Here is a 25,689-nt window from a genome sequence, read left to right as displayed (position 1 = left end):
TACAAAAATATATAAATACAAGCTGAAGAAATTTTAAACTGTGGGAAACTTGCATGTTCAATTAACAATATGTTCTGTTTACTCTTCCCAGCACGACTCGTTTTCCAAACAGAAAAACGTCCACAAAGCGGCACAAAGCAGATAAGATGGGGTTTTTTTGTACAAAAAGGTCCAAATTGCTATTTTCAAAACACATTTTTAAGACATTTTTCTATGTAGGTCATCTGCAGTGCATCCAAATCACAAGGAGACGTGCTGGGGCAAGATTTGGGTGTTCCCAAAACTTGGATTAAAAGTTAGACGTTTTGGTCTAGACTTGTTTTAATCACAACTAAGTCACAAAAAAGTACCTTAAATAACCACTGAAGGGATTAAGGAATGATCCCCCCCCCCCCCCTGCTTCCCCCTCCCAACCCCCCAAAGATATGAGAGGAACAGTACATACCAGCCTCTATGACAGTGTCAGATGCAGGGGCGTAGCTACTATGGGTCACGGGGGCCTGGGCCCCCGTAGATTTGGCCCTGGACCCCCCCTGCCAACGACCCTCTCAACTCCCCCTCCCGCCGCCAACCCGCCGTCGCCGTCTGCTACCTTTGCTGATGGGGGACCCCACTAGTGGTGGAAGGTATGAGCCCTCCAAAACCCAACAAAAACCTACTGTACCCACATATAGGTGACACCTGCAGCCATAAGAGCTGTTGTAATGGTGTACAGTTGGGTACAGTAGGTTTTTGGTGGGTTTTGGAGGGCTCTCCATAATATAAGGGGGTAAGGTGAGAGGTGTACCTGGGATCTTTTATGTGACGTCCACTGCTGTGCCCCCTAGGGTGCTCCACTGCTCTGCTGGGATGTCTGTGTGGCCAGTCTATTATGTCCCCATGGCTTGTGTTTGTGCATTTTTCTCTCGGACTTTTTTTTTCAAAAATGGTCACAAAAGAAAATCACACTGAGCACAAAGCATCTACAAAACATCTAGGAAATGGGCATTTTTGAAACAAAAAGAAAGACATTTTTCTGTTTTGAAAAAAAGCTACGTTTGCCACTTGATTTTTGGACATTTTCAGCGAAACGTCCAAAATTGGATTTAGACATCATATCGAAAATGCCCTTTAATAAGTCTTACACAGCAAGAAGTGCCATTTCCTTCTCTTCCACGTCTGTCCCTTTCCCCATTAGTCCTTTTGCCCACTTGTGAAGGCGGCTGTAAAGTGGCACTCCTTTATTCTCTCGATAGAGATATAGACCGGTAATCTCGTTCCACTGTAGACTTGATTGGACGTCCTCCACTGGGAACTCCTTCACGAGCTCTTTATCTTCATTATTGAGGGCCACAAAACCAAAAAACTTTTTCACGTTAACAGCAGCCAGGATCTTGGCGTGGACTTCAGCAGTGTGGTTGAAGAGCTGGTTTTCTATAGAGCGATACTGGGACCAGTATTGTTCTTGGTGGTAGCCTAGCGGTGAGCAGCAGCGTTGCAAACACTTAGTCAAGAATACTGTTACTGCAACTGTTGCAATCCAGATCCATCCAAGGAGCTAAAGAAAGAATCACAGATTTTCAATTAAACACATTTTAATCATTTCATCGTGGAAAACATTTTCCTAATCATTTTGTCCAGTAGGATCGAAGTGTTTGTCTGGCTTGGCAATACTTGTTACCAGCCCAAACAGTTCTCCAGAAACACCTTCCTGAGTGTGAGGGTCCTACTGCTTTTGGACCCTTTTATTTTGTGTTCTTAACAACTGTTAACTTATCCTGGACACTAGAAGGACAAACTGCTAATGACTACGTTATAGATTCAAAATTAATGCCTTCTGAAGCAGTAGGAATCTCACTTTTGAAATGACTGCAACATTTTAGTCCCCAAATTAATGTCTGTTTAAACGAGCATTCTTACCTAACCAACAAGACGAAAAAATTTTTTCTTTATCTTTGTCATTTAAAAATCTGAAGTACAAATTCAGGTTTATGTTACACAAGTTGAAAAGTGCATGTTACAAAATATTGTATAGCCTCACTCGTTCCCTTCCTCAGCCCCAGTCAAAGTGATTCACCTCTCTTGTCCTCCTGCCTAAAATACAGACCTCCTCTTGCTCAAAACATACAGCGACCCCTATCTTTCATCTTCAGTAGCTGCTGGATAGACAAGATACCCTTGAAGCCTGATTATGGAACTGGTACTGGCTGAGCCTCTTCTTTCACAAGGTCAGGATATGTGTGTGCAGCTGTGGGAGCTGAGCAATTGGAATATGGGTACAGTCTAACCCTGCTGCGCAAAGTTGGGTTGTATGAGCTGGAGGGTGGCTGTTGGTAAGGGCTGCCTGCCGGATGCTTTCTGTGAGCCCAAGCTAACCATATGTGTGGGTGGTGCAGCCACACTGGAGAGGTGTTGATGCTCCTGCAGACACCAATGGCTGGGGTGGAGAGTGAGGCACCACTCAGAGATCTGGGGTGGTGGTGTTGATCTTTATATAACCACAAGGAAGACTGAGACACAATATTCTTGGAGCAAGCTTCCTGTATGACCCCGATGTTGCTGCAAAACACACTAGAAGGCACTACATTCAAAGTTTACCAAAAACTCAAATTACTTCTGAGAAGGCCCAGCTATTAGATAGATGTTTGCAGATCAAGGAAGACAATAAGGTTTCCCTTAAATATTTCTATCATTATTTTGGTGAGCTTCGGAAGCCTGGGGATCTGACTTGGGTAGTCTTATAGACGCGGATTTATTAAAAAGATGTGTAAGTCATATTGGTCTGGTTTCAGCGAGCATGTCCTATTGAGAGATGGAATATAAGTTCCTATTGCGATCCTATATATCTCCCTGGTGAGTGTATAAAATTAAACTAGATACTGATGGTAGCTGTCTCACAATATTATTTTTTTTCTATGGAGTGGAGGAGTGGCCTAGTGGTTAGGGTGGTGGACTTTGGTCCTGAGGAACTGAGTTCAATTCCCAGCACAGGCAGCTGCTTGTGACTCTGGGCAAGTCACTTAACCCTCCATTGCCCCATGTAAGCTGCATTCAGCCTGCCATGAGTGGGAAAGTGCGGGGTACAAAATAAAAAAAATTCAGATGCTATTTTATTGATTTTTCCCAACTCTCCCCAGCTTCCCTATCTTCATTTATGTTTGGATGCCCTAGCCGACTGGCAGTCCAGGCACACACTTGTTCTTAATTCCTCCAAAAGATCTCTTCATGGGTCATTGGGTTTCATACTTCTTCTGCTGTCATTCCAGTTCTCTTCAACAGGCCCATTTCAACTAATTATTTTCACTATCTTGGCATTTGTTTCAAAATTAACTTTTGAGCCCCAAATCAAATGTGTCATTAAACTTGGTTTTCTAACATTAAGGAGGCTTCAGTCTATCCACAGCTATCTGATCTTTCCTTCTCTTCATATCTTAATATCGCAGTTGGACTATTGTAAGGCTATCTACGGTGGCATTTCAAAATCTTCTCTTCATAGGTACAGACTCTTCAAAATTCATCGGTCCTTCTGTTATACAAGGTCCGCGGATTCGATCATGCCCCCTCCTCATAGGAGCCAACTTTTCAAAATTATTCAGGGTGCTAAACCAAACAGAAATTATTCTCATTGGACATAGTCAATGAGATTGTTCGGTATTGGGAGTGCTCAAGTACCCACAGAACTGGTTTCTCTGCCTCCCCCCTTCTGGTACAATTACACTGGCTTCTAATTTAGTTTCACTCCATGTTTAAAATCTTTTATCTCAGTCATAAGGCTGTTCACTTAGGCTCCTCCTCCTCCTATCTTTCTTCCTTGACTTCCTTTCTTCCCTATACTCCAAGACGTTCTCTTAGATCATTAAATGCCAACTGCCTTATGCTACCTTCCCCCCCGAAAGGCCCATTACGAGTCCACACGTTCTTCAGCTTTCTTCTTCATTGCTCCTAAATCTTGGAATGACCTCCCACCATCAATCAGACTCGAAACTCCTTTCTCTAAATTTAAGGCAATGTTAAAGACCCACTTCTTTTAGTTAGCCTTTGAGCCTATGGCCACATCTCCCTGATTTGTTTTCCTTACCTGTTGTCACGGGCTCAGGATCATCAGCTTCTACAGTGTCTCTCTTGTGTATGAATGACCTCTGTCCTATTGTAAAATGGAGCTCCTTTCTGTTTTAATGTTGGACGATTGGCATTTTATTGTAAACCATTATGATCGATTAACTTTGTAATGGTGATATATCAAACCTGAAATAAACTGTAAACTATAAAGCTACTTTAGCACATATGTTCTGGCACTGTCCTTTAATAAAAGATTTTTGGATATGGCGTGTGAATTTCTTAAGTTCGGTCATGAGCTATTATGTACCACTTTCTCCTGAGCATTTACTATTTCATTTAGGACACCTTTCTCCAAATGATGCAGGGGGCTCAAGGCTGTTTCTGGTTAAGGTTAGATTAGTAGTTAACAAACTTATTCTACTGTTGTGGTGCGAATCTTTGGACTAATACAATGGAAAACTCTAATGTTTGATTGGAAAGAAGTGGGGGAAAATTGACTCCACTAGGTGTAAGTCTTTTTAAGTAATATGGGACCCTAATGGATGAAGTTAACTCACAGACAACACAGCTTAGTGTTAAATACTTAAGTACGGTCTCTAAATGATCCATTGTATGTTTATTATTTGTTGCTCCAGTTGAGGTGAGGGTTTAAAGGGTGGGGATGATTGGGGTTTACATATAGGCTAGAAGATTTTGGAACTTGCTATAAACATTATACTTTTGGTGTGGTGGCTCCTTGTAGGATTATTTAGAGAGATGGGGGCATGGATAAGAGTACACTGTGCCTGGGACCTCCATCCTCCTGTGCGTTATGAACATTCAACTTCAGTTTATAGTTTTTGTTCTGGAGTGCTAGATATATTAAATTATATTCAATAATGAGCTTCACATAGCTGTAATATTTTTATTTATTTTTATTATTTATTTATTTATTTATTTTTGTACCCCGCGCTTTCCCACTCATGGCAGGCTCAATGCGGCTTACATGGGGCAATGGAGGGTTAAGTGACTTGCCCAGAGTCACAAGGAGCTGCCTGTGCCTGAAGTGGGAATCAAACTCAGTTTCTCAGGACCAAAGTCCACCACCCTAACCACTAGGCCACTCCTCCACTGTTGCTACTATTAGAGATTCTACATGGAATGTTGCTATTCCACCAATGTGGCCGCACAGGCTTCTGCTTCTGTGAGTCTGACGTCTGTGCAGGACGTCAGACTCACAGAAACAGAACCCTGTGCAGCCTTCTACTTGGAATGTTGCTAGTGGAATAGTACCATTCCATGTAGAATCTCCAATAGTAGCAACATTCCATGTAGAATCTCCAATAGTATCTATTTTATTTTTGTTACATTTGTACCCCGCACTTTCCCACTCATGGCAGGCTCAATGCAGCTTACATGGGGCAATGGAGGGTTAAGTGACTTGCCCAGAGTCACAAGGAGCTGCCTGTGCCTGAAGTGGGAATCGAACTCAGTTCCCCAGTTCCCCAGGACCAGAGTCCACCACCCTAACCACTAGGCCACTCCTGCTGTCTGTGTGAGTAATTTGTTATGTAATTGCGTATGTTCTTGAAGTTCCTAATAAAGATGATTTGGAAAAAAAAAAAACAACCAAAGCTATAGGTTAGCTTTGACAGTAGCTGCTCTTTGCCACCATTCTCCCCCTCCCCCCTCCCCCCAGAAGCTGTTACCTAATTTCCCTATTGGTTGAGCCAGATGGAATGCTCTTTGGCTGATCTGGGATGGGCTGTAAAAAAAGAGGAGGGGGGTGATCACAGTTGCCTGAAGGATGGTCTATCACGCAGGGTTGCCAACTGACTTGTTTTACGGGCCTAACCAGTTTTTAAAACAGAAGCAAGACAGAAAACCCAGCCAATGCAAGTGGCAGTTTTCTGCTGACCCCTGAACTCCAGGGTACTTCTATCATTTTATCACTAACCTTTGCCACCATCTGCTGCCGCTGTCACCTCTGACGGCTCTTCCCGGGAGGAGGGAAGAATACAGAAGGTGGATTTTGAACACTGGGAAGACAGGAGACAGAAGGAAGATGCTGGATATGGGGGGAGGGGGAATAGGAGGACACTGAATGGGAAAAAGAGAGAGATGGAAGAAAGATGGTAAGGAGGCATGAGGAAGAGAGACGCAGGATAGGTGAAATATATGTGATGGGAGCAGGAGATAAGCAGTGTGTGAGAGATGGGAAAAGCTGAGTGCTGCAAGATGAGGGATGTGCATGAGAAGAGCGGCACAAACTAGGATAATCTCACTTGGTCCATAGAACTGATACAGTAGAAGAGGACAATTGAAGGCTGATTAGGTGACAGGCTTGCCTTCAGGAGGAGGAGGAGAGTCAGCAAGCTTGGGCTCTTACTCTGTACCTAGGAAGCTGGAACCAAACAGAAGAGTCTAGAAAGAGGAATGTTTGTAGAAGATAGGGTGGGGTGGGAGGGGGTCTCAAGGACCACTAGAGGAACTGTATTATGCAGGAATGTAGGATTACCACCTTAATAAAAAGGGCCCACCCACTTAGGGCTCAGGTCCATCCAACAGTAGCACATATTCAGTGGTAGCTGGTGGGGATCCCAAGCTCTGCCAGCTGAAGGCTTCCCCCAATGGCAACGAAAACGCTACTCTCCACGATACCGGCACCTGCGCATGCTCAGTTTTCAGCGCATGCCTGCTGCAGACTGCCAAAGTGGAAAGAAGCATTTTCCTGCCAGCTGAGATTTATTTTTGGTGGTGGGGGTGGGGGAGAACACTTGGTGCCCACCTAGTTCTTACCTAGGCCCGCCCAAAATCTGTTTTCTGGCTACGCCCCTGGTGTGGAGCAAACCAAAAGTCCAAGAAGAAAGTGGAGCAAGTCAATGAAGATCGGCTGAAAACAAGAGTACCTGACACAGCTATGTATCGGCACACTATATGCCTGTCTCAGGGGTGGATAATTCTAAAAGAGGAAAATAAAATAAATATATGATAAGCTATACTAACCATAAGAAACATAAAAAACTGGAAACACATCTATAAACAGACATATTAAACCTCCAAGGATATAAACAGAAGGCAAAGATCGAGATATCTGTGTTTGTTCTTTCTTGTAAACTGACTCGGAGGGTAATAGGATAACATTTTGAGAAATATACTACAATTTATGTAATCCCACTGCTGCTATATGTGACAAAATATAGAACATTCTTATATGATTTACAAAGGGAGATGATAGACTATATATACACACATCATAAGTGCATTAAACAAAACGATAATCTGTTCAATAGAAATAGCATATACCTTGTTGAAAAATGTCAGACATTAAGAAATGAAGAGAAAAACTGGTTTTGCATTCAATAATTCCTTGTCAGCAACTTGCCCAAAACTCAGTGAGTGAAAATGCACTAAAGAATATAAAATGTCAAAAATGAAGCAGCTCAGAATGATGCAAACGAGCAACTATGCAGTGAGTAAGTATCTTATGGTAGTATAATCAACAATACAAAAATGATTTGCGAAAAAGCTACATACTTTGTAAATGACCAAGGTCTGAACACTGCCGAAAAGGCGGTAAATAAAGTGTGTGTCACCTGACTATGAAAAAGTAAAAAAGTGAAAAAAGTTGAAAAGTAATCTGATATATTTGCTATTTGGATGCCCAGTCTCCCAGTCTCTTAAGATCCTCTTGTAATTTTTCACAGTCCTCTTGGTTTGGACAGCTTCCTAAAGGAAAAGTCCATAGACCGTTATTAAATGGACTTGGGGAAACCCCACTATTTCTGGGATAAGCAGTATAAAATGTTTTGTACATTTTTGGGATCTTGCCGGGTATTTGTGACCTGGATTGGCCACTTTTGGAAACAGGATGCTGGGCTTGATGGACCTTTGGTCTTTCCCAGTATGGCAATACTTATGTAATTATGATTTAACAATTTTGAATAACTGTGTGTCCTCAGCAAATTTAATTACCTCACTAGTTACTCCCATCTCTAGGTCATTTATAAATGTTAAAAAGCAGCGGTCCCAGCACAGACCCCTGGGGAACCCCACTAACTACCCTTCTCCATTGAGAATACTGACCATTTAACCCTAATCTCTGTTTTCTATATTTTAACCAGTTTTTAATCCACAATAGGACATTGTCTCCTATCCCATGACTCTCCAATTTCCTCTGGAGTCTTTCATGAGGTACTCTGTCAAATGCCTTTTGAAAATCCAGATACACAATATCGACTGGTTCACCTTTGCCCACATGTTTGTTCACCCCTTCAAAGAAATGTAGTAGATTGGTGAAGCAAGATTTCCCTTCACTAAATCCATGTTGGCTTTGTCTCATTAATCCATGCTTTTGACTATGCTCAGTAATTTTGTTCTTTATAATAGTCTCTACCATTTTGCTTGGCACCGACGTCAGGATCACCGGTCTATAATTTCCCAGATCACCTCTGGAACCTTTTTAAAAAAATCAGCGTTACATTGATTTTAAAGTTAAATATATTGCTAACTTCTATGGGGTAATAAGCAGGTGGCCCCTAGATTCTGGGGCCACCTGCTTATTATCCCGTAGATAGGCCTGTGTTTGCTCGACCCTTTTAATAAGGGTAAGTCGTTTTCCTATAGAGGTCATAGCATTTGTAAATAACTCTCCCATTGTTGTTACCTCCTTTATTGGAATAATTTATATGCTGCTATAATAAATATTATTATATATTTTTTATAAATTCAGCCTTGTGTCAGTTACTTGTTAGTATAACTGGGCTGTGGACTTGGATCCATAAGGGAACATAAGATTGGTTGTTATAAGTACCAGAGTGCTAAATTATAATAAAGTTCTAGTTCCCAATTGCCCTGCCCACTAAGGGAGGTAGAATAATCTGTCTAGTCCTATAACAAATACCTGACAAAATCCCTAAAGAGTAAAAACAGATTTTATGTGGCTTATCTCAGGCCTAAGCAATAGATTTTCCAAAGTCCACTTTAATAGTGGCATATGGTCTTTTCTTATAGGAACATGTCCAACCTTTTTTAAACCCTGCTAAGCTAACTACTTTTACCACATTCTTTGGCAATGAATTCTAGAATTTAATTACACATTGAGAGAAGAAATATTTTATCCGATTTCTTTTAAATTTACTACATAGTAGCTTGTGTCCACTAGTCCTTGCATTTATGGGAAAGCATATGTATGCTGAGGAATTGAAGAGGGGGCTATGGCTCAATGGGGGCTAATGACTTAAACCTCTTATAAGCCCCTTGATGTGGCCTATAGAGCTGAATCCTGTGCTGCCACACTTCAGTTACTTGTTGAGGGTGAGGCAGGGCAGGGAAGGAACATGAGCAATAGTTTTAGACATGGCTGGGGCCTGTGAGAAGAACCTCACTCATTGGCCTTCAGTGGCAAATCTCCAGCTTATCTATTTATTTATTTATTTATTTAATTATTAAGCCTTGCTATACTGCCGTTTCTAGCCAGGAATTCACAGCAGTTTACAATACAAAGTAATAACATAGAACATATAGAAAAAGAGCTGCATTGGTTGATAGAAAAGAAAAGACAACCACGTATTCAAAAGAAATAACAAAAACGAGACAATAATAGATAGGAAGACAACAGGGACTAGGTTTTAGGTGTTTAGTCACAGTGAGGGAGCCGAAAACAACATCAGATTAAGCAGAAGGGAAGGCTTGTTGAAAAAGCCAGGACTTAAGGAATGACTTAAAATTGTTCAAGGATGTTTCAGCTCTAATGGAAGAGGGTAAGGAGTTCCAAGGGGCTGGTGCTGCAAAGAAGAATGTCTGATGTCTGGTTGATTGTAGGGTGACTTCTTTTGGGTTTGGGAGAACGAGACGATGATCGTTAAGAGAACGGAGTGTGCGAGAAGGACAATAAGGGATAGTGAGGGATGAGAGATAAAGTGTAAGGCCAATATGGAGGGCTTTAAAAGCAACAACAAGAACTTTAAAGGTAACACGTTGTTCCACAGGAAGCCAATGATAAGATTTAAGGAGTGGAGTTATATAGTCAGTACGACGGGCATTACAGAGGGGTCTCATGGCAGTGTTTTGTAAGATTTGGATCTTTTTTTAATAAGAAACGATTGCAGCCCAGGTAGACCATATTACAATAGCCCAGCTTGGAGGTGAATAAGGAAAGGATCAAAGCATGCAAAGAATTATTATCTAAATACCGTTGAAGAATGCCTGGCTGTCGAAGGGTAAAAAAAAACTCAAACAGATTTTGCAAAGTTGAGAAACCTGAGTTTAGAAGGATAACAATCTGAGTTCCAAATAAGTGTAGTGAGAGGGGAAAGGCCTCCAGTGAACCAGCAAGCTACTGTCTTCTGTTCATTAAGAATTCGTTTGTGATCCCTGAGCCAATTGGATACTGAGTTTAAACAATCCTGAAGCTTTGGGATGGGCCACCCTTGGCATCTCTGAGAATAAAGCCTACCAACAGAGCAGGGGCACAGCCAGACTTCGGCGGGAGGGGAGGTCCAGAGCCCGAGGTGAGGGGGCACATTTTAGCCCCCCCTGGCGCCGCCGACCCCCCCGCCATTGCTGAACCCCCCATGCCGACAACCCAATGACCCCCCTCCCGCCGCCGCCTACCTTTGCTGGCGGGGGACCCCAACCCCCGCCAGCCGAAGCCTTGCGCGGGATTGGGAAGAAGAGAACCTCTGTTCAACTGGCGGGGATTGGGGTCCCCCGCCAGCAAAGGTAGGCGGCGGTGGGAGGGGGGGTCATCGGATCGTCGTCAGGGGGTCCAGGGGCAAATCTACGGGGGCCCAGGCCCCCGTGGCCCCATACTGGCTACGCCCCTGCAACAGAGTGTGCCTCCCTGGCAGCTCCACTCTACACTGCCCTGGCTAAGGATATCTCCCAGCTGTCATATGTACAAGCTTAATTGCCTGCAGAGTATTGCTCTTTCAAAGTCAATTTTGTTGTCTTTTCTCTTTGGTGAGGTGGAAAGGTAAAGGAGAGATAGTCCAATGTACACAGGTGTACCGTGCCTTGAATGACTTATGTGGGCTGCCTATTGTGTTATAGTTTCTTGCCAGACTATTAGTGGGGTGGTTTGTCATTGCCTGCCCCATTCTTTACCCCTGGCTAAGGCTGGGTACTCATTTACTGACTGAAAGTGGGTGGATGGCTGAGTTGGCAAAAGACTGATTACCTAACAGAAATCCTGGTGTGGGATTCCAACTCAGGACGTGAACTCAGGAGTGGAGGAGTGGCCTAGTGGTTAGGGTGGTGGACTTTGGTCCTGGGGAACTGAGGAACTGAGCTCAATTCCCACTTCAGGCACAGGCAGCTCCTTGTGACTCTGGGAAAGTCACTCTGGGCAACCCTCCATTGCCCCATGTAAGCCGCATTGAGCCTGCCATGAGTGGGAAAGCGCAGGGTACAAATGTAACAAAAATAAAATAGATACTATTGGAGATTCTACATGGAATGTTGCAACTATTGGAGGTTCTGTTGCTACTATTGGAGATTCTACATGGAATGTTGCAACTATTGGAGATTCTACATGGAATGTTGCTATTCCACTAGCAACATTCCATGTAGAAGGCTGCGCAGGCTTCTGTTTCTGTGAGTCTGACGTCCTGCACGTATGTGCAGGACGTCAGGCTCACAGAAGCAGAAGCCTGCGCGACCACATTGGTGATCTGCAAGGGCCGACTTCTACACGGAATGTTCCTAGGAATAGCAACATTCCATGTAGAATCTCAAATACCACCAACAGTGGAGGAGTAGCCTAGTGTTTAGGGTGGTGGACTTTGGTCCTGAGGAACTGAGTTTGATTCCCACTTCAGGCACAGGCAGCTCCTTCTGACTCTGGGCAAGTCACTTAACCCTCCATTGCCCCATGTAAGCCGCATTGAGCCTGCCATGAGTGGGAAAGCACAGGGTACAAATGTAACAACAAAAAAAACGCAGTAGGTCAAGCAATGTACCAACTGCGCCATGAGGCACAGCACCCCAGGCCACTCACTCCTGTGTGCTTTACACAGCCTCCCAAACCACTCCTCTCTGTCCTTTTCCCAAGCATGCTTAAATTCCGTCACAATATTGATAGGTTCTACCCTATTAAACACTTGGTAACGAAGTACTTCTTCTGCTCCTTCTTCCAGTATCATATCAACATTCCTTGTGTTTAAATGTCTTTTTCTATGGAACATAACACCTTTATTTTCCCTCACTAAAGCCTGCTAAATATATGAATAGTTCCACCATAGTCCCCTTTCCCTTGTTTTCTTCACTGAATATATTTTGTCTTAGGTTTCTCTACAGGCCCTAAATTTTCTTAGTAGCTCTTCTCTGAATCACTTCATCCTCTCACCTGTTGGGTGGCATGCCACATTAATCATACATAAAAATATAATCATAGGTCAGACTGATGTTTCCAGTAGAGAACCTTTAAATACACAACAATGATCCCTACATACAGTATTTTTAAATTATCTTTTAAAAATAAGGTTTAAACAGCGGAAGTTTCCTGACAGTGAGTTTCATTTTTCTTCTCCTTTCCCTGGTTATTAGTGGACAACTAGGCAGGATGCAGTCAGTGGTGTAGCTAGGACTGATTTTCTGGTGGGGGCCTTGGGTTAACATAGGGTGGGCACAGCCTCCAGTTTGCCTTTCATTGGACTCTGCTGCTGCTGACTGGGAGGGCGTGGATCCAAACTGGAGGCATCCTGGCCCACTCAGGCCCACCCGTGCCTACGCAGCTGGATGCAGTTCTTAGCAGTGGCGTAGCCACAGGTGGGCCTGGGTGGGCCGGGGCCCATCCACTTAGGTCTCAGGCCCACCCAACAGCAGCACATATTTAGTGCTAGCTAGTGGGGATCCCAAGCTTCGCCAACTGAAGACCTCCCCCTGACGGTGCTGAAAACACTGCTTTCCACTTCAGCAGTCTAAGCTTCCTAAGCTGCTGATACTGGCCTCATCGCATTGGGGGGGGAGGAGAACACTTGGTGCCCACCCACTTCTTGACTAGGCCCACCCAAAATCTGCTGTCTGGCTACGCCCCTGGTTCTTAGTAAGAAAAGCCTGGAAAGTAAGCACTACATAAGACCGAAGCCTTCAGTATTATTTCTAATTTACTACTTGATATAGATTATTCCCAAAATATATTTTAGAAAACAAAGAACATTACCTGAGACTCATATTTCAGTCTTCTTATTACTTCTGCTTTAAAACTTAGAACTTCCACAGGTATATCTACGCAGGGAAATTTGGCCATAGTCTCAGCTCCATAGTTAGGTGGAAAGTTGTCTAAGGCCTCAGGCTTCAAGAATTCACTTAGGGCACACACATAGGCCTCACCTCGCAGCAGTGAAATGACAGACCAAGTGACAGGGGCTACCACAGCCCGGCCCATGATGGATCCAAACAACAAGAAGACGGCCGGAGTTGTACAGTTTTTTGCCCCTCTCCTACGGCATTCTGCCACGAAATTCCACGTACGATTGTTCAGAATTACTCCAATGACAAACAAGGCCAGGGCAGGGACTCCAATTGCAGCCAGTCCGTAAAGATAATTCCTCTCTGGAGAACATGGGCAGTGAAAGGCAACTACAGAGAACACCTCCTGGCTGCAGACAGTTCCCAGTGCCACCAGACCGTTGAATATCATGACATCTTTGCTTCTGAAAAACAAGGAGAGGAATTTGAAGTTCTCTGCAATTAGTGCCGCCATTTTGCCTGCTTCTTGTCGTGTTCCAAGTCCTACAGTATTTGAAACCTTTTTCCTTCAGACTGAAAAACAATAAGGCAAATCTGTGTTCCATTTATCTCATTTTTTCTGTTGCAGTTTCAATGTGACCTTCGAGTTCCGTAAAATAGATTGAATTCTTCTTTAGGTTCCTGGTGATACAGTAAACTCCCAAGACAGAGGTTTGGTAGGATGGGCTCTAGAAGGGAACAGCAAAGAAATAAGCATTCAAAAAGTGTGGATATTGTCACAAATGTTATACTACTGTACTTAATTTTATTTTAAAAAAACTTATAAGCCACATCATCTATCATTCTGAGCAAAGAAGAAAAAAATGCATAATAGGCTAGATTCTATTTATCACGCCTAAAAAAAAAATCATCGCCGAAAAAAATACACCTAGGCGTATTTTATAAACAACGCCTAAATTCAGGCACAGTTTATAGAATACGCTTAAATCTAGGCATAGTTTATAGAATACACTCAATGCCCGTTTTCTGCGATTATATTTAGTCATGGCCATTTACGCCAATGAAAACCTGTTGTAAATGCCAACGCCTAAATCATTCGTGGAATGGGCATATTCTATAACACTGCAAAAAGATTCTAGGAACGCTCACAACCCGCCCCCTTTCCAGATCCGCAATTTAGAATTTATGCGCATCACTTCATAGAATAGAAAGTTGTGTGCGTAAATTCTAATTAAAGCCAATTAATGTCAATAATTGCTTGTTAAGTGGCAATTATCAGTGCTGATTGGCTTGCTAAGCCAATTAAGTTGCATGCGCAAATCCAGAATACGACCAAATTTACGCATGCAACTTAGGATGCCCTATATAGAATTTGGGGGGATATCCTACACAAACAGCATAAAGAACTCCAGGGTCAATTAAAACTAAGCAAGAATAAAAACAGCAACTCCATCTCCCACCATCAAACACCCTCCCCCCCTTCCTCCCAAGTAGGACTATAAAGCCATCTTGCAAGAAAGTAAATCTCAGATATCTTACATACTCATCATGAGCTTCCATTTAAGATAGTTATTTGGAAATCTAATGGGTTCTGGGTTATTTCTCTAACACTCTAAGCTGAGCAGGAGTCCTGCACCTACAGTCCTGCCAGTGGGTGGTGCTGTTTCACTACCACTTTTTCATTAGTGAGAGACTCTAGGGAACCTGTGTTGTATTCTATTAGCGAATTTCTATTCTGCTTTTAACCAAAGGCTAAAAAACAGATTACAAACAAGAATAGCTTCACATTAGAAGGAATTTCCACTGTAGATCAGAATTAATATTAATTAAACAATCTGATACAATAACAGCAATATCTCTGCAATCAAATACGATCACAATTTCTCAACTCAGTTAACAATGTTACAATATTTGCTTTATAAACAGATACATTTTTAGAGCCTTTCTAAATAAGATATAAGATTTAATTTGATGAAGCTGAATCAGAATATCGTTCCAGATCTTAACACTTTGCAAAGCAAAAGAGTGCTCCCAAATAGATTTATAATTTATATTCTTCATAGAAGAAAATCCAATGATAACCTCATCCCACTTTTCAAGTGAGATCCATTACTTGGAAATGTTAAGAGCTGACCTACTGTTTCTGAATTTAATCCAAAGAAACTTTTATAAACCAGGCATGCAAGCGTAAAATGAACACGACTATCCATCTTAAGCCAATCTACCTATCCCTAGCCATTGAAAACACAGTATTGAAACACCACCCCCTACTGGCAGCAATGCAGCTGGAGGACTCCCACTCAGCTTAGAGGAAACAATACTCTCTAATGGCCAGATGTAATACATTTGATTAATTCTCTAACTGGATGCCTCTGTTTAGGTGCCATGAAGTTCCCTTATAGAATACAAATGGTATCAACGTGCCTAGCATTTAGATTCTCACACTTATGCTAGCCACAGAACTGCCTAAATGTGGCAGGGATGGGCATAACGTACACACAGTGGATCCAAAAAAGTCCTCTCACAGTTGGTGTCTTCCTAAACAAGGTCTTTATTCAAATCAATAAAAATGACCCGACACGAAACGTGTTTCAGCCGTAAAGGCCTGCGTCAGGGGTCTATAATATAAACATAACAATAATAATCAAAAAAGCATATATATAAAACATAAAAACATTGTACAAGAGTAATATAATTTACATAAAAGAAATAATACTAAAATAATATAAAACAAACACCATATATTGCAAGCAATCTTTGATGCAAAATATCTTGTAAAGCAGATGACTCACAGTCAATTATCTGTTAACAGAGATATCTAGGACAAATGGGCATACCTTACAACTTACATGCTTACATGGGAGCCCTGCCTATGTTCCACCCATGTTCTTCCCATGTGTAGGCTCCTCTTGCAAATACACACCATCCCTCGGATTCTATATAGGTCATCCAAAGCTGAGCATACAAATTTGGGTGCTGATCACAGCTCTGCATCAAATTAATTAGCTAACGAGGCATCAATAATTGATGTTAATTGGCAATTTGGAGTTCCATGCACATCATTCCTAGACACTATTATATAAAATCTGCAGCTAAATTTCATAGCTTGCAATTCCAGAGGCATGGCCATGGGAGGGACATAGGTGGATCAGGAGGCGTTCCCATAAGTTAGGCATGATGTTATGGAATACAATCGATTGCGCGTTCAACAGCCATAAATTGGTTGGCAGCATTTACATCAGCTTGTGGCAGGTGTAAATGCTGGCGCCCAGGGGCAGACTGACAGGGATCTGGGTCCCTGGGCAGTAAAGATCATTGCCCCCCCCCCCCAGCGCTGCTTGCCGCTCCTCCCACACACTATAGCCCCCTACCACCGCAGCTGCAGCCCCCCTCCCACACACTACAGTCCCCCAAGCCTCAGTGAGCCCCTCCTGATCCTTCCTTGAAGGGCCCTGATGGTCTAGTGGCTTCTTTGGGGGCGTGAAAGAACCCCACTCTTTCCTGCCCACTACCGCTATTCTGCCTGGCACTGCTGTGTTTTCAAAATGGTGGCTGAGGATCTCTTGGGTCTCGACAATTTCGTGAGACTGCTGCAAAGAGTCTTTTTAAAAACATGGCAGCTCAGCACCGGGCAAAATAGTGGCAGCAGGCAGGAAAGAGTGTTATTCTTTCCCACCCCAGCTGAGGCCACGAGACCACCAGGGCCCTTCAAGGTGGGACTGGGGAGGGCCCACTGAGGCTTGGGGAGCTATAGTGTGCAGCAGTGGGGGCAGAGCCTCTGGGCCCCCTAGAGCCCCTGAGTTCTCAAGCACTGCCCCAGTTGCCCGAATGGCCAGTCCACTCCTGCTGGTGCCCAAAGATAGGCACAAAATCTGTGCTAAGCTGGTATTCTCTAAAGGACACTCTGCGCAAAGTGCCCTTTAGAGAATACCTAACTTTGGGCACCATTTACTGAATTCCCCCCTGTGTAAGTCATGTGGGTATTTGCAGAATAGCACGTGTGCGTATGTGCACACTACCCATGTACAGTAGTATCTCGGTTTTCGCTGACGTCGGTTTTCGTCAGTTTTGGATTTCATTGATTTTGTCAACGAGAAATTTGTCTCGGTTTTCGTTAGTTGCCTCGGATTTCGTCGAAAAAGGACGTCCATCCCCCAATTTGTTTCGGGAGATGGACGTCCTTCTCCCGATTTTGGCCGTCCTCATTAATTGCCTCGGTTTACATCGGTTTCGGATTTCGCCGATTGTTTTCGGACAAATTATCAACGAAAACCAAGGTTTCACTGTATATATCATTATTTTAAACACACGTGCAATGGGCACGTAACTGTGATCACCTAGTTATAGAATTGCTCTTAAAGGGTCTAATCATCTATCTGTGGGCACACACAGAAGTGCACACGTTTTCTCTGTGTGGACTTGACTGTATTTTTGAAGCAAAAATACAGGCCTACTTCCACCTCTGATGAGTAAAGGGTTTTTGTACATCAGGGACACTACACACTTTTTACAGATGATTGGAGAGATACAGTTGAGAGATGGCCAAACTTTGTTGATGGCAACTTTGGATATCAAGTCCTTGTACAATATGATACAAGATGAAGTTCTTTTGGTTGTACAGCAGGCATTAGAAGAGAGATCGAGGTCATATGAAGTTCCCTCTGAATTTTTACATCAGTTAGCCAAATTGGCTTCATGTGAAAATTACTTCCTGTTTATGGGCTATTTCTATTTACAGACTTCTAGTGTGGCTACGGGGGCAATGTTTGCCCCTACTGTAGCCAATGTGGACATGTCTGCATTTGAGAATAAGTGGATCACGTCTTCAGCTTTTTTCAATAAAATATTCTTATGGTGTCGTTATATTGACGATGTGTTTATTTTACGGCATGGTGATGGAGCAGCTTTTCAGTCATTTCTTATAAAGTTGAATAACTGTCACTCTGCAATTCGGTTCACAGCTTCCTGTTCTTTTAAGAAGATCCACTTTTTGGATGTGGAAATTGAACAGTCTGTGACTGATCTTGTGGCCAACGTAAATGTGAAACCTACAGATGGGAATACTTTTTTGGATTACGGCAGTTGTCATCCACGTAAGCTGAAGGACAGCCTTCCATTCTCACAGGTCCTATGGTTTAGAAGAATCTATGCAGAGGAAAAAGATTTCAGGTGTCAATCTAAGAAGTTTTGCAGTCATTTAAGAGACAGAGGTTATCCTTTGAAAGTATTGCATAATGCATGCAAACGTGCAAAATACAATAAACGAGGTTTACTTTTACAAAATGAACAGTCACATTCAAAAGAAGAAGATGTGAGTACCTTTCTGATGCATTTCACGACAGTTAGGGATAGTCGTGATAGTATCTGAGGATCTGAAGGCGACGAAATAGTGTGACAAGGCGGTGGCCGTAGCCAGAAGGATGCTAGGCTGTATAGAGAAAGGTGTGACCAGCAGAAGTAAGGAGGTGTAGATGTCCCTGTACAAATCATTGGTGAGGTCCCACTTGGAGTATTGTGTTCAGTTCTGGAGGCCATATCTTGGTAAGGATGTAAAAAGAATTGAGGCGGTGCAAAGAAAAGCTACAAAAATGGTATGGGATTTGCATTACAAGACATATAAGGAGAGACTTGCTGACCCGAACATGTATAACCCGGAAGAAAGGAGAAACAGGGGTGATATGATACAGACGTTCAAATATTTGAAAGGTAATAATCTGCAAACAAATCTTTTCTGGAGATAGGAAGGCGGTAGAACTAGAGAACATGAAATGAGGTTGAAGGGGGACAGACTCAAGAAAAATGTCAAGAAGTATTTTTTTACAGAGAGAGTGGTGGATACTTGGAATGCCCTCTTGTGGGAGGTGGTGGAGATGAAAACGGTAACGGAATTCAAAAATGCGTGGGATAAACATAAAGGAATCCTGTTCAGAAGGAATGGATCCTCAGAAGCTTAGCGGAGATTGGGTGGCAGCACCGGTGGTTGGGAGGCGGGGCAAGTACTGGGCTATGGGCTATGCCCCGAAAATGGCAAGGATAAATCAAGGTCAGGTATACAGTAGCACATATGAGTTTATCTTGTTGGGCAGACTGGATGGACAGTACAGGTCTTTATCTGCCGCTGTCATCATCGTCATCTTCTATGTTACCAAGTGTGGGGGTGAGGGCTGTATGACTTGTGGGGTGACACTGGAGATCAATAAATTTGTCAATCCAGTTGATGGTAAAATTATTAAGTTAAAATTTTGTACAACTTGAGCTACTGATAATGTGGTCTATGCACTTCATTGCAGTTGCAATAAACTATACATTGGGAAGACCACTAGACCTTTGCATGTGTGGATAAATGAACATTGATCCGCTATTGCCAGGAAGAAATTAGGTGCTCCTTTGGTTCAACACTGTTCCTTGAAGTTTTATTTATTTATTACATTTGTACCCCGCGCTTTCCCACACATGGCAGGCTCAATGCGGCTTACATCAACAATACAAAGAATAACAAAGTTGTAAGGAATTAAGCGTTAGGAGGTAGGCGTAAGGAAGATGGAAAGCAATAGATAAGGGATAGTAATAGGATAATAGGAGACATGGTCAGTCGTCGGTTAGAACCATGTGGCTTTAGTTATGTTGAATCATTAGGGTAGGCTTTAATTCCACTCTTTTGGTGTGCCTTACAATTCATAGAGTAGTACTACTGACAGTGAGACGGAGTGATATAGATAAACTCCTGTTGCAATGTGAACAACAGTGGATTTTTTTGTCTGAGCTCCCTTGAACCTAAGGGTTTAGATGCAAATTTGAATTGGAGTTGCTTTATGTGAAAAACTGAGACGGACTTGACAAGCAGCTTTACTGCTTCAGGTATTTTATCGACAGCTACGGGGTGCAAATTTGAAATAATTTAAAATTGCTGTTAACACTTGACTCTTTCAGCAGGCCTATGGCACTTGTGTCCGGAATGGAGTTAGGCTGATTTGGGCGGCCATCCTGTAAAGTGCTGGCCTATCTTCTGCTGGCTAACTGCAGCCTGGAACCACGTACTAATGGACATTTGAATGTAGAAACAAGAATTATAAAATGCCGGTTCCACTCCTACTGGTTGCCACGTAAAACGTGCAGTTTCAACATGGTATATTCCCATGTTAAGACGCAGAACTACACATTTTATAGTGGTTTAATAAAAGGGTCCCTAAATTACCTGAGAAGAGGGATAGTGAGTGATATTGTAGCTAGCAGGCCACTCCAGAACCTGAATCCGTTCTCATTTAAAATGCATAAAGCCTTCACCCTTTTCCAGAGCCGCTGAGAGGGGGGGCAGGGGGGACAAAATTCCCCGGGCCCAGCACCGGGGTGCAGTCGCAGATCTCCTCTCTTCTGGCCTTCCCTCCCTGTGTCCCACCCTCACAGAAACCGGAAGTTACATCAGACAAGGGTGGGACACAGGGAGGGAAGGCCAGAAGAGAGGAGATCTGCGACTGCCGCTTCGAATGCAGGGGGGCCGGAGCCGTGGAGGAAGGCAGGTGAGACCGGGGACTGCAGCGGCGGGGGGAGCGACAGAGGGCAGCAGCAGTGGGGGGGAGCAACAGGGGGTGGCAGCGGCGAGGGGGCGGAGGCGGGGTGCCCTTGCTCTGGGCCTGGCCTAGCCTCTCTCGACGGCCCTGCCTTTTTCCAGTCACAAGATTGGATCGACCTCAGTTTTGCAGTGTTATTAAATATTCACTTCTGGGGTTTTTTTTCTTCAGAAATCATCTTGAAATTCTACTACTACTACTACTTATCATTTCTATAGCGCTACTAGATGTACACAGTGCTGTACACTGGACATAAAGAGACAATTCCTGCTCGACAGAGCTTACAATCTAATTAGGACAGACAAACAGGACAAATAAGGGATAAGGGAATTGCTAAGGTGGGAATGATAAAACATGGGTATTGAACAAGTGATTAAGGTTTAGGAGTTAAAAGCAACATCAAAAAGGTGGGCTTTTAGCCTAGATTTGAAGACGGCCAGAGGTGGAGCTTGACGTACCGGCTCAGGAAGCCTATTCCAGGCATATAGTGCAGCAAGATAAAAGGAACGGAGTCTGAAGTTAGCGGTGGAGGAGAAGGGTGCAGATAAGAGAGATTTGCCCAGTGAACAGAGTTCCTGGGGAGGAATGTAGGGAGAGAAGAGTGGAGAGGTACTGAGGAGCTACAGAGTGAATGCACTTGTAAGTCAATAAGAGGAGTTTGAACTGTATGCAGAAATGGATAGGGAGCCAATGAAGTGACTTGAGGAGAGGGCTAATATGAGCATAGCGACACTGGTAGAATATAAGTCGTGCAGCAGAATTTTGAACAGATTGAAGAGGAGAGAGATGGCTAAGTGGGAGACCTGTGAGAAGCAAGCTGCAATAGTCTAAGTGAGAGGTGATAAGAGTGTGAATAAGGGTTCTGGTAGTGTGCTCAGAAAGGAAAGGATGAATTTTGGTGATATTATAGAGAAAGAAATGACAGGCTTTAGCAGTCTGTTGAATATGTGCAAAGAAGGAGAGAGAGGAGTCGAAGATGACAGGTTACGAGCTGCTGAGACAGGGAGGATGAGAGTGTTATCCACACTGTTCCACTGTGTTGTTCCTGTATCTTCTCCATCACAGAATTAAAGGTACAAATCAAGGTAAGGTATACACAAAAAGTGGCACATATGAGTTTATCTTGTTGGGCAGACTGGATGGACCACGCAGGTCTTTTTCTGCCGTCATCTACTATGTTACTATATGTTATAGGATGTCAGTTAACTGTGATCACCAAATTACGTTCTTTGATAATATGGCCCTGAAATATAGTCCAGTTTAAAATAAAATCACATTTTTGATGAGTAGCTAAGGCTAAGTTAGAAAAAATAAAATAAAGCATTCCTTGAAGTCACGGGCCTACCTGTCTTCTACTGCTTGCCTTCCCTTCTCAGACCTGTTTGAACCTGCTCACCTCTAGGCATATTTGTAGGAAACAGCAAACGCAGAATGCTCTTACAATTCTGAAAAATGAAGCTAACAAAGATTCAGACTACAACTGATAAATTTATCACCAAACTTTCAATTATCTCACTATTCTTAATTGCCGATTTTTACCTGGCACTTCGGTAAACACTGTCTGATTGTGCAAAAAGATGCAGTAAGGCAGGGAAAGGGTTGTACTGGCACAGGCTGGTAACTCGACACTACTGAGATCCCAGCCCACAGAGTCTGAATGTGGAAGCTGTGTACAGTTTCTGTTTAACTTTTTCATTCCCTGATTACCGCATTAAAGAATATGGAAAGACACATAATAGAGTTCCTTCCCAGAGGAAGCCCCAACCTCACCACCATCCATAGTCCCTTCACTGTCCTAGGGTCTCGTCTTATAGAATTTGACGTGCTAGTTGAAAACCTAAAAATAACTTTCTTAACATGTTTTTCTTTTTAATGGTGTTCAGCTGGCTGCATCTATTGTGAGCAGGGTGATTTTTTAACTAAGATTTGAACTATATTACTTCCTTATGTCATTCAGAATTGTGTTACACTGAAATACATCAGCAATATCTATTCAAGAGTTAGATGTATTAACAGACCCACATTCTGAGAGCCTCCTATGAACCTTTTGTGAACAGTATTCACTATCTTTTTCATCATCAGAATGGGCCTTGCATGTTGCTCATAATATTTAAGACAGAGAGCGGGTCGTAAGCACAGTTTGACTGCTTAGTTTTGGGAGGCCTCCTGCCAGCTCTGTAGGTATAGTGGGTAGTGAGCGCACCCAGTACTGAGCACTGACCTTCAATATGTCCAGCGATGGACAATTTGAATTATGTTTGGCACCCCAATCAGTTTGAAATGTTGGTGTCTATAGGAAGAAAGGTCATATTGGTGATGAGGGAGACAGCTAGACTGGGAGAGGAGGTTCTCCCCTCCCCTCCCACCCCCATGCCCCTTCCAAACTACTCCTAAGAAAGGAGTTGAATTAGTACAGGTCTGAAACTATGAGCAGTAACAGCAATCACCAAGCTTCAATCTTTATTTATTTATTGCATTTGTATCCCACATTTTCGCACCTCTTTGCAGGCTCAATGTGGCTTACAATACATCGTGAATAGTGGTAATATATTAGAAAATACATATTTAGTGTTATAGGAGGGTCTTGGTCAACATGATAATGATAAAACATGATAGTAGTATTACAAGAAGATATTGTAAGACAGTCCTGAATATCTGTGGAGGAGTTGTGTGTATTCACATTGGTTGATCTTTGTGGTATGCCTTGTTAAAGAGATGGGTCTTCAGTAGTTTGCGGAAGCTCGTTAGTTCGTGGATTGTTTTTAAGTTGCGCGGCAATGCGGTCCATAACTGTGTGCTCAAGTAGGTAAAGTTTGACGCGTGCATTAGTTTGTATTTTAGACCTTTGCTGTTAGGGAAAGCAGATTGAGGAATGTGCGGGATGATCTTTTGGCATTCCTGAGTGGTAAGTCTATCAGGTCTGCCATGTAGGCTGGTGCATCTCTGTGAATGATTTTGTGAACTAGGGAGCATATTTTGAACGTGATGCGTTCTTTAAGTGGGAGCCAGTGTAGTTTTTCTCGTAGGGGTTTAGCACTTTCATATTTTGTTTTACCGAATATGAGTCTAGCTGCAGTGTTCTGGGCTGTCTGAAGTTTCTTGATTATTTGCTCTTTACAGCCGGCGTAGAGTGCGTTGCAATAGTCTAGATGACTGAGCACCATTGATTGTACCAGGTTACGGAAAACAGTCCTTGGGAAGAAAGGTCTTACTCTTTTTAATTTCCACATTGAGTGGAACATCTTCTTGGTTGTGTTTTTCACGTGGCTCTCGAGTGTTAGGTGTCGATCGATGGTAACTCCGAGAATTTTTAGGGTATCCGAAATTGGAAGGTTCAAGTTTGGTGTGTTAATGACGGTGAATTTATTCTTGTTATGTTGAGATGTGAGTATTAGGCATTGAGTTTTTTCTGCATTAAGTTTCAGCCGAAATGCATCCGCCCATGAATGCATGATCTGGAGGCTTTGGTTGCTGTATTAAATTAATTTGGTATAGTTATGATCACTGCCCGTTTGTCACTCCTGAAAACACAGACAGCAACAACGAAAAAAATGGGGACCTGCTGGTTAGTCTGCATTTTCCTGTTATGCTGGAAGCCAGAGAGGAAAAAGCTGTGTCACTCTCCCTGTTTTCAGCGAAAAAGCATTTTAATCCCGACCAGATGTTCCAATTTGGAAAACTGTGGACAGAAATCTGTAGGCTTTTTCAATGTATTTGGTAGTCTCCTTTTTAGCTGCCTGATCTCGAATGAGCTAAAATTAACATTTTCTATTGAAGTTCAAAGAATTCAAAACTAGTTTGGGAGACTCGGGCAGAACAAAACAGTTGTGCTGTAGTTGAGGTTTTCTTGGGGATGAAGGACTCTCTCTCTCTCTCTCTCTCACACACACACACACACACACACGCCCCACAAGTACCACCAAATATATGTTACAGATATGTTATGCACAGTAATTTCAAAAGAAAGCACTTACCTGAGCCCAGGGGTTTCCAAGCTTGTTCTTATTCCTGCACATCTGCTTTGAAATTCATCCTCTTTCAAAGTTTTGCTCCGTGATTGCTGTCTATTGCTCAGCAGTGCAAAGGGTGGGAACCACTGCTAGAGGTCGCTGACGTCTCCAGGAATTCCTGGTAGTGGAGCCTATGAGTAGGCAGGCAGAAAGCAAGGGGTGGCCATCCAGTGGCACGTGAAAGAAGCAACTTGGGCTGGGAAGCAGATACCAGCATACAGCTGTCTGCAAAAAAAAAGGCACCACAGCCTCTCAACTTCCTGTCATTGAGATAACATTTCCTCTACTCAGAACTTAAAATTGCACTAACTACATAAATGCGCCTGCCTTTCTGTGTTGTAAATAGTTCACACATTTCTCCTCCACCCATGCCTTCTGACCAACTGGAAAAACATATGCATGAATAAACCACCTCAATTATAGCAGCATATGTAGGACTTACGAAACAAAGCTGGGAAGGTTCAGGTACATTGGGAGACACTGGAGAAAAGCACGATTCCCTGGCATCCAATTGAAGAGCTGCTATTTCAAATAATATGAAGAAACAATTGATGATGTGTACACCAGAACTGAGTCCACGGAGGAACAGGATGGAAGATACCCTCTAGTAGGAGACACACACGACTCTCAGGCAGGGAGAATTCAAGTTGAAACTCTTTATTAGCATATACATGCTAAACCTCGTGGACCTACCCCCCAGAAACGCCACAAGATCATCCCGCAAATTTCTCAACCTGCACTTCCCCAGCTGTAAAGGACTAAAATACAAGCTGATGCATGCCACGACCTTCTCTTACATGAGCACGCAGTTATGGAACGCACTACCCACAGTCCTGAAAACAATCAACGAAATAACCATCTTTCGCAAATCTCTTCTGAAGACATACCTCTTCAACAAAGCC

The 25,689-nt window shown here is 43.0% G+C and overlaps 1 protein-coding gene across 3 annotated transcripts; it reads right to left on the bottom strand.

Moving 5' to 3' along the window:
* Window positions 1-1,044: 1,044 nt before the first annotated feature.
* Window positions 1,045-24,995, bottom strand: LOC115471092 (calcium homeostasis modulator protein 2-like). 3 transcript variants are annotated; one of them, XM_030204770.1, is made up of 4 exons: window positions 24,752-24,995; window positions 22,123-22,222; window positions 13,181-13,937; window positions 1,045-1,537 (listed from the first exon to the last, which is right to left on the bottom strand). In XM_030204770.1, the coding sequence occupies exons 3-4, from the start codon at window positions 13,721-13,723 to the stop codon at window positions 1,121-1,123; spliced, it is 960 nt and encodes a 319-aa protein (XP_030060630.1). In that variant the 5' UTR covers window positions 13,724-13,937; window positions 22,123-22,222; window positions 24,752-24,995; the 3' UTR covers window positions 1,045-1,120. The 3 variants fall into 3 exon arrangements, with proteins under 3 accessions (XP_030060630.1, XP_030060629.1, XP_030060631.1); XM_030204769.1 differs by lacking the exon at window positions 22,123-22,222; XM_030204771.1 differs by lacking the exons at window positions 22,123-22,222; window positions 24,752-24,995 and adding an exon at window positions 22,317-22,394.
* Window positions 24,996-25,689: the final 694 nt, after the last annotated feature.

Source organism: Microcaecilia unicolor, chromosome 5 (assembly GCF_901765095.1).
Source record: "Microcaecilia unicolor chromosome 5, aMicUni1.1, whole genome shotgun sequence".
Taxonomy (NCBI): domain Eukaryota; kingdom Metazoa; phylum Chordata; class Amphibia; order Gymnophiona; family Siphonopidae; genus Microcaecilia; species Microcaecilia unicolor.
Note: the sequence above shows the minus strand (reverse complement) of the source record. Positions and strands in the feature narration are given on the sequence as shown.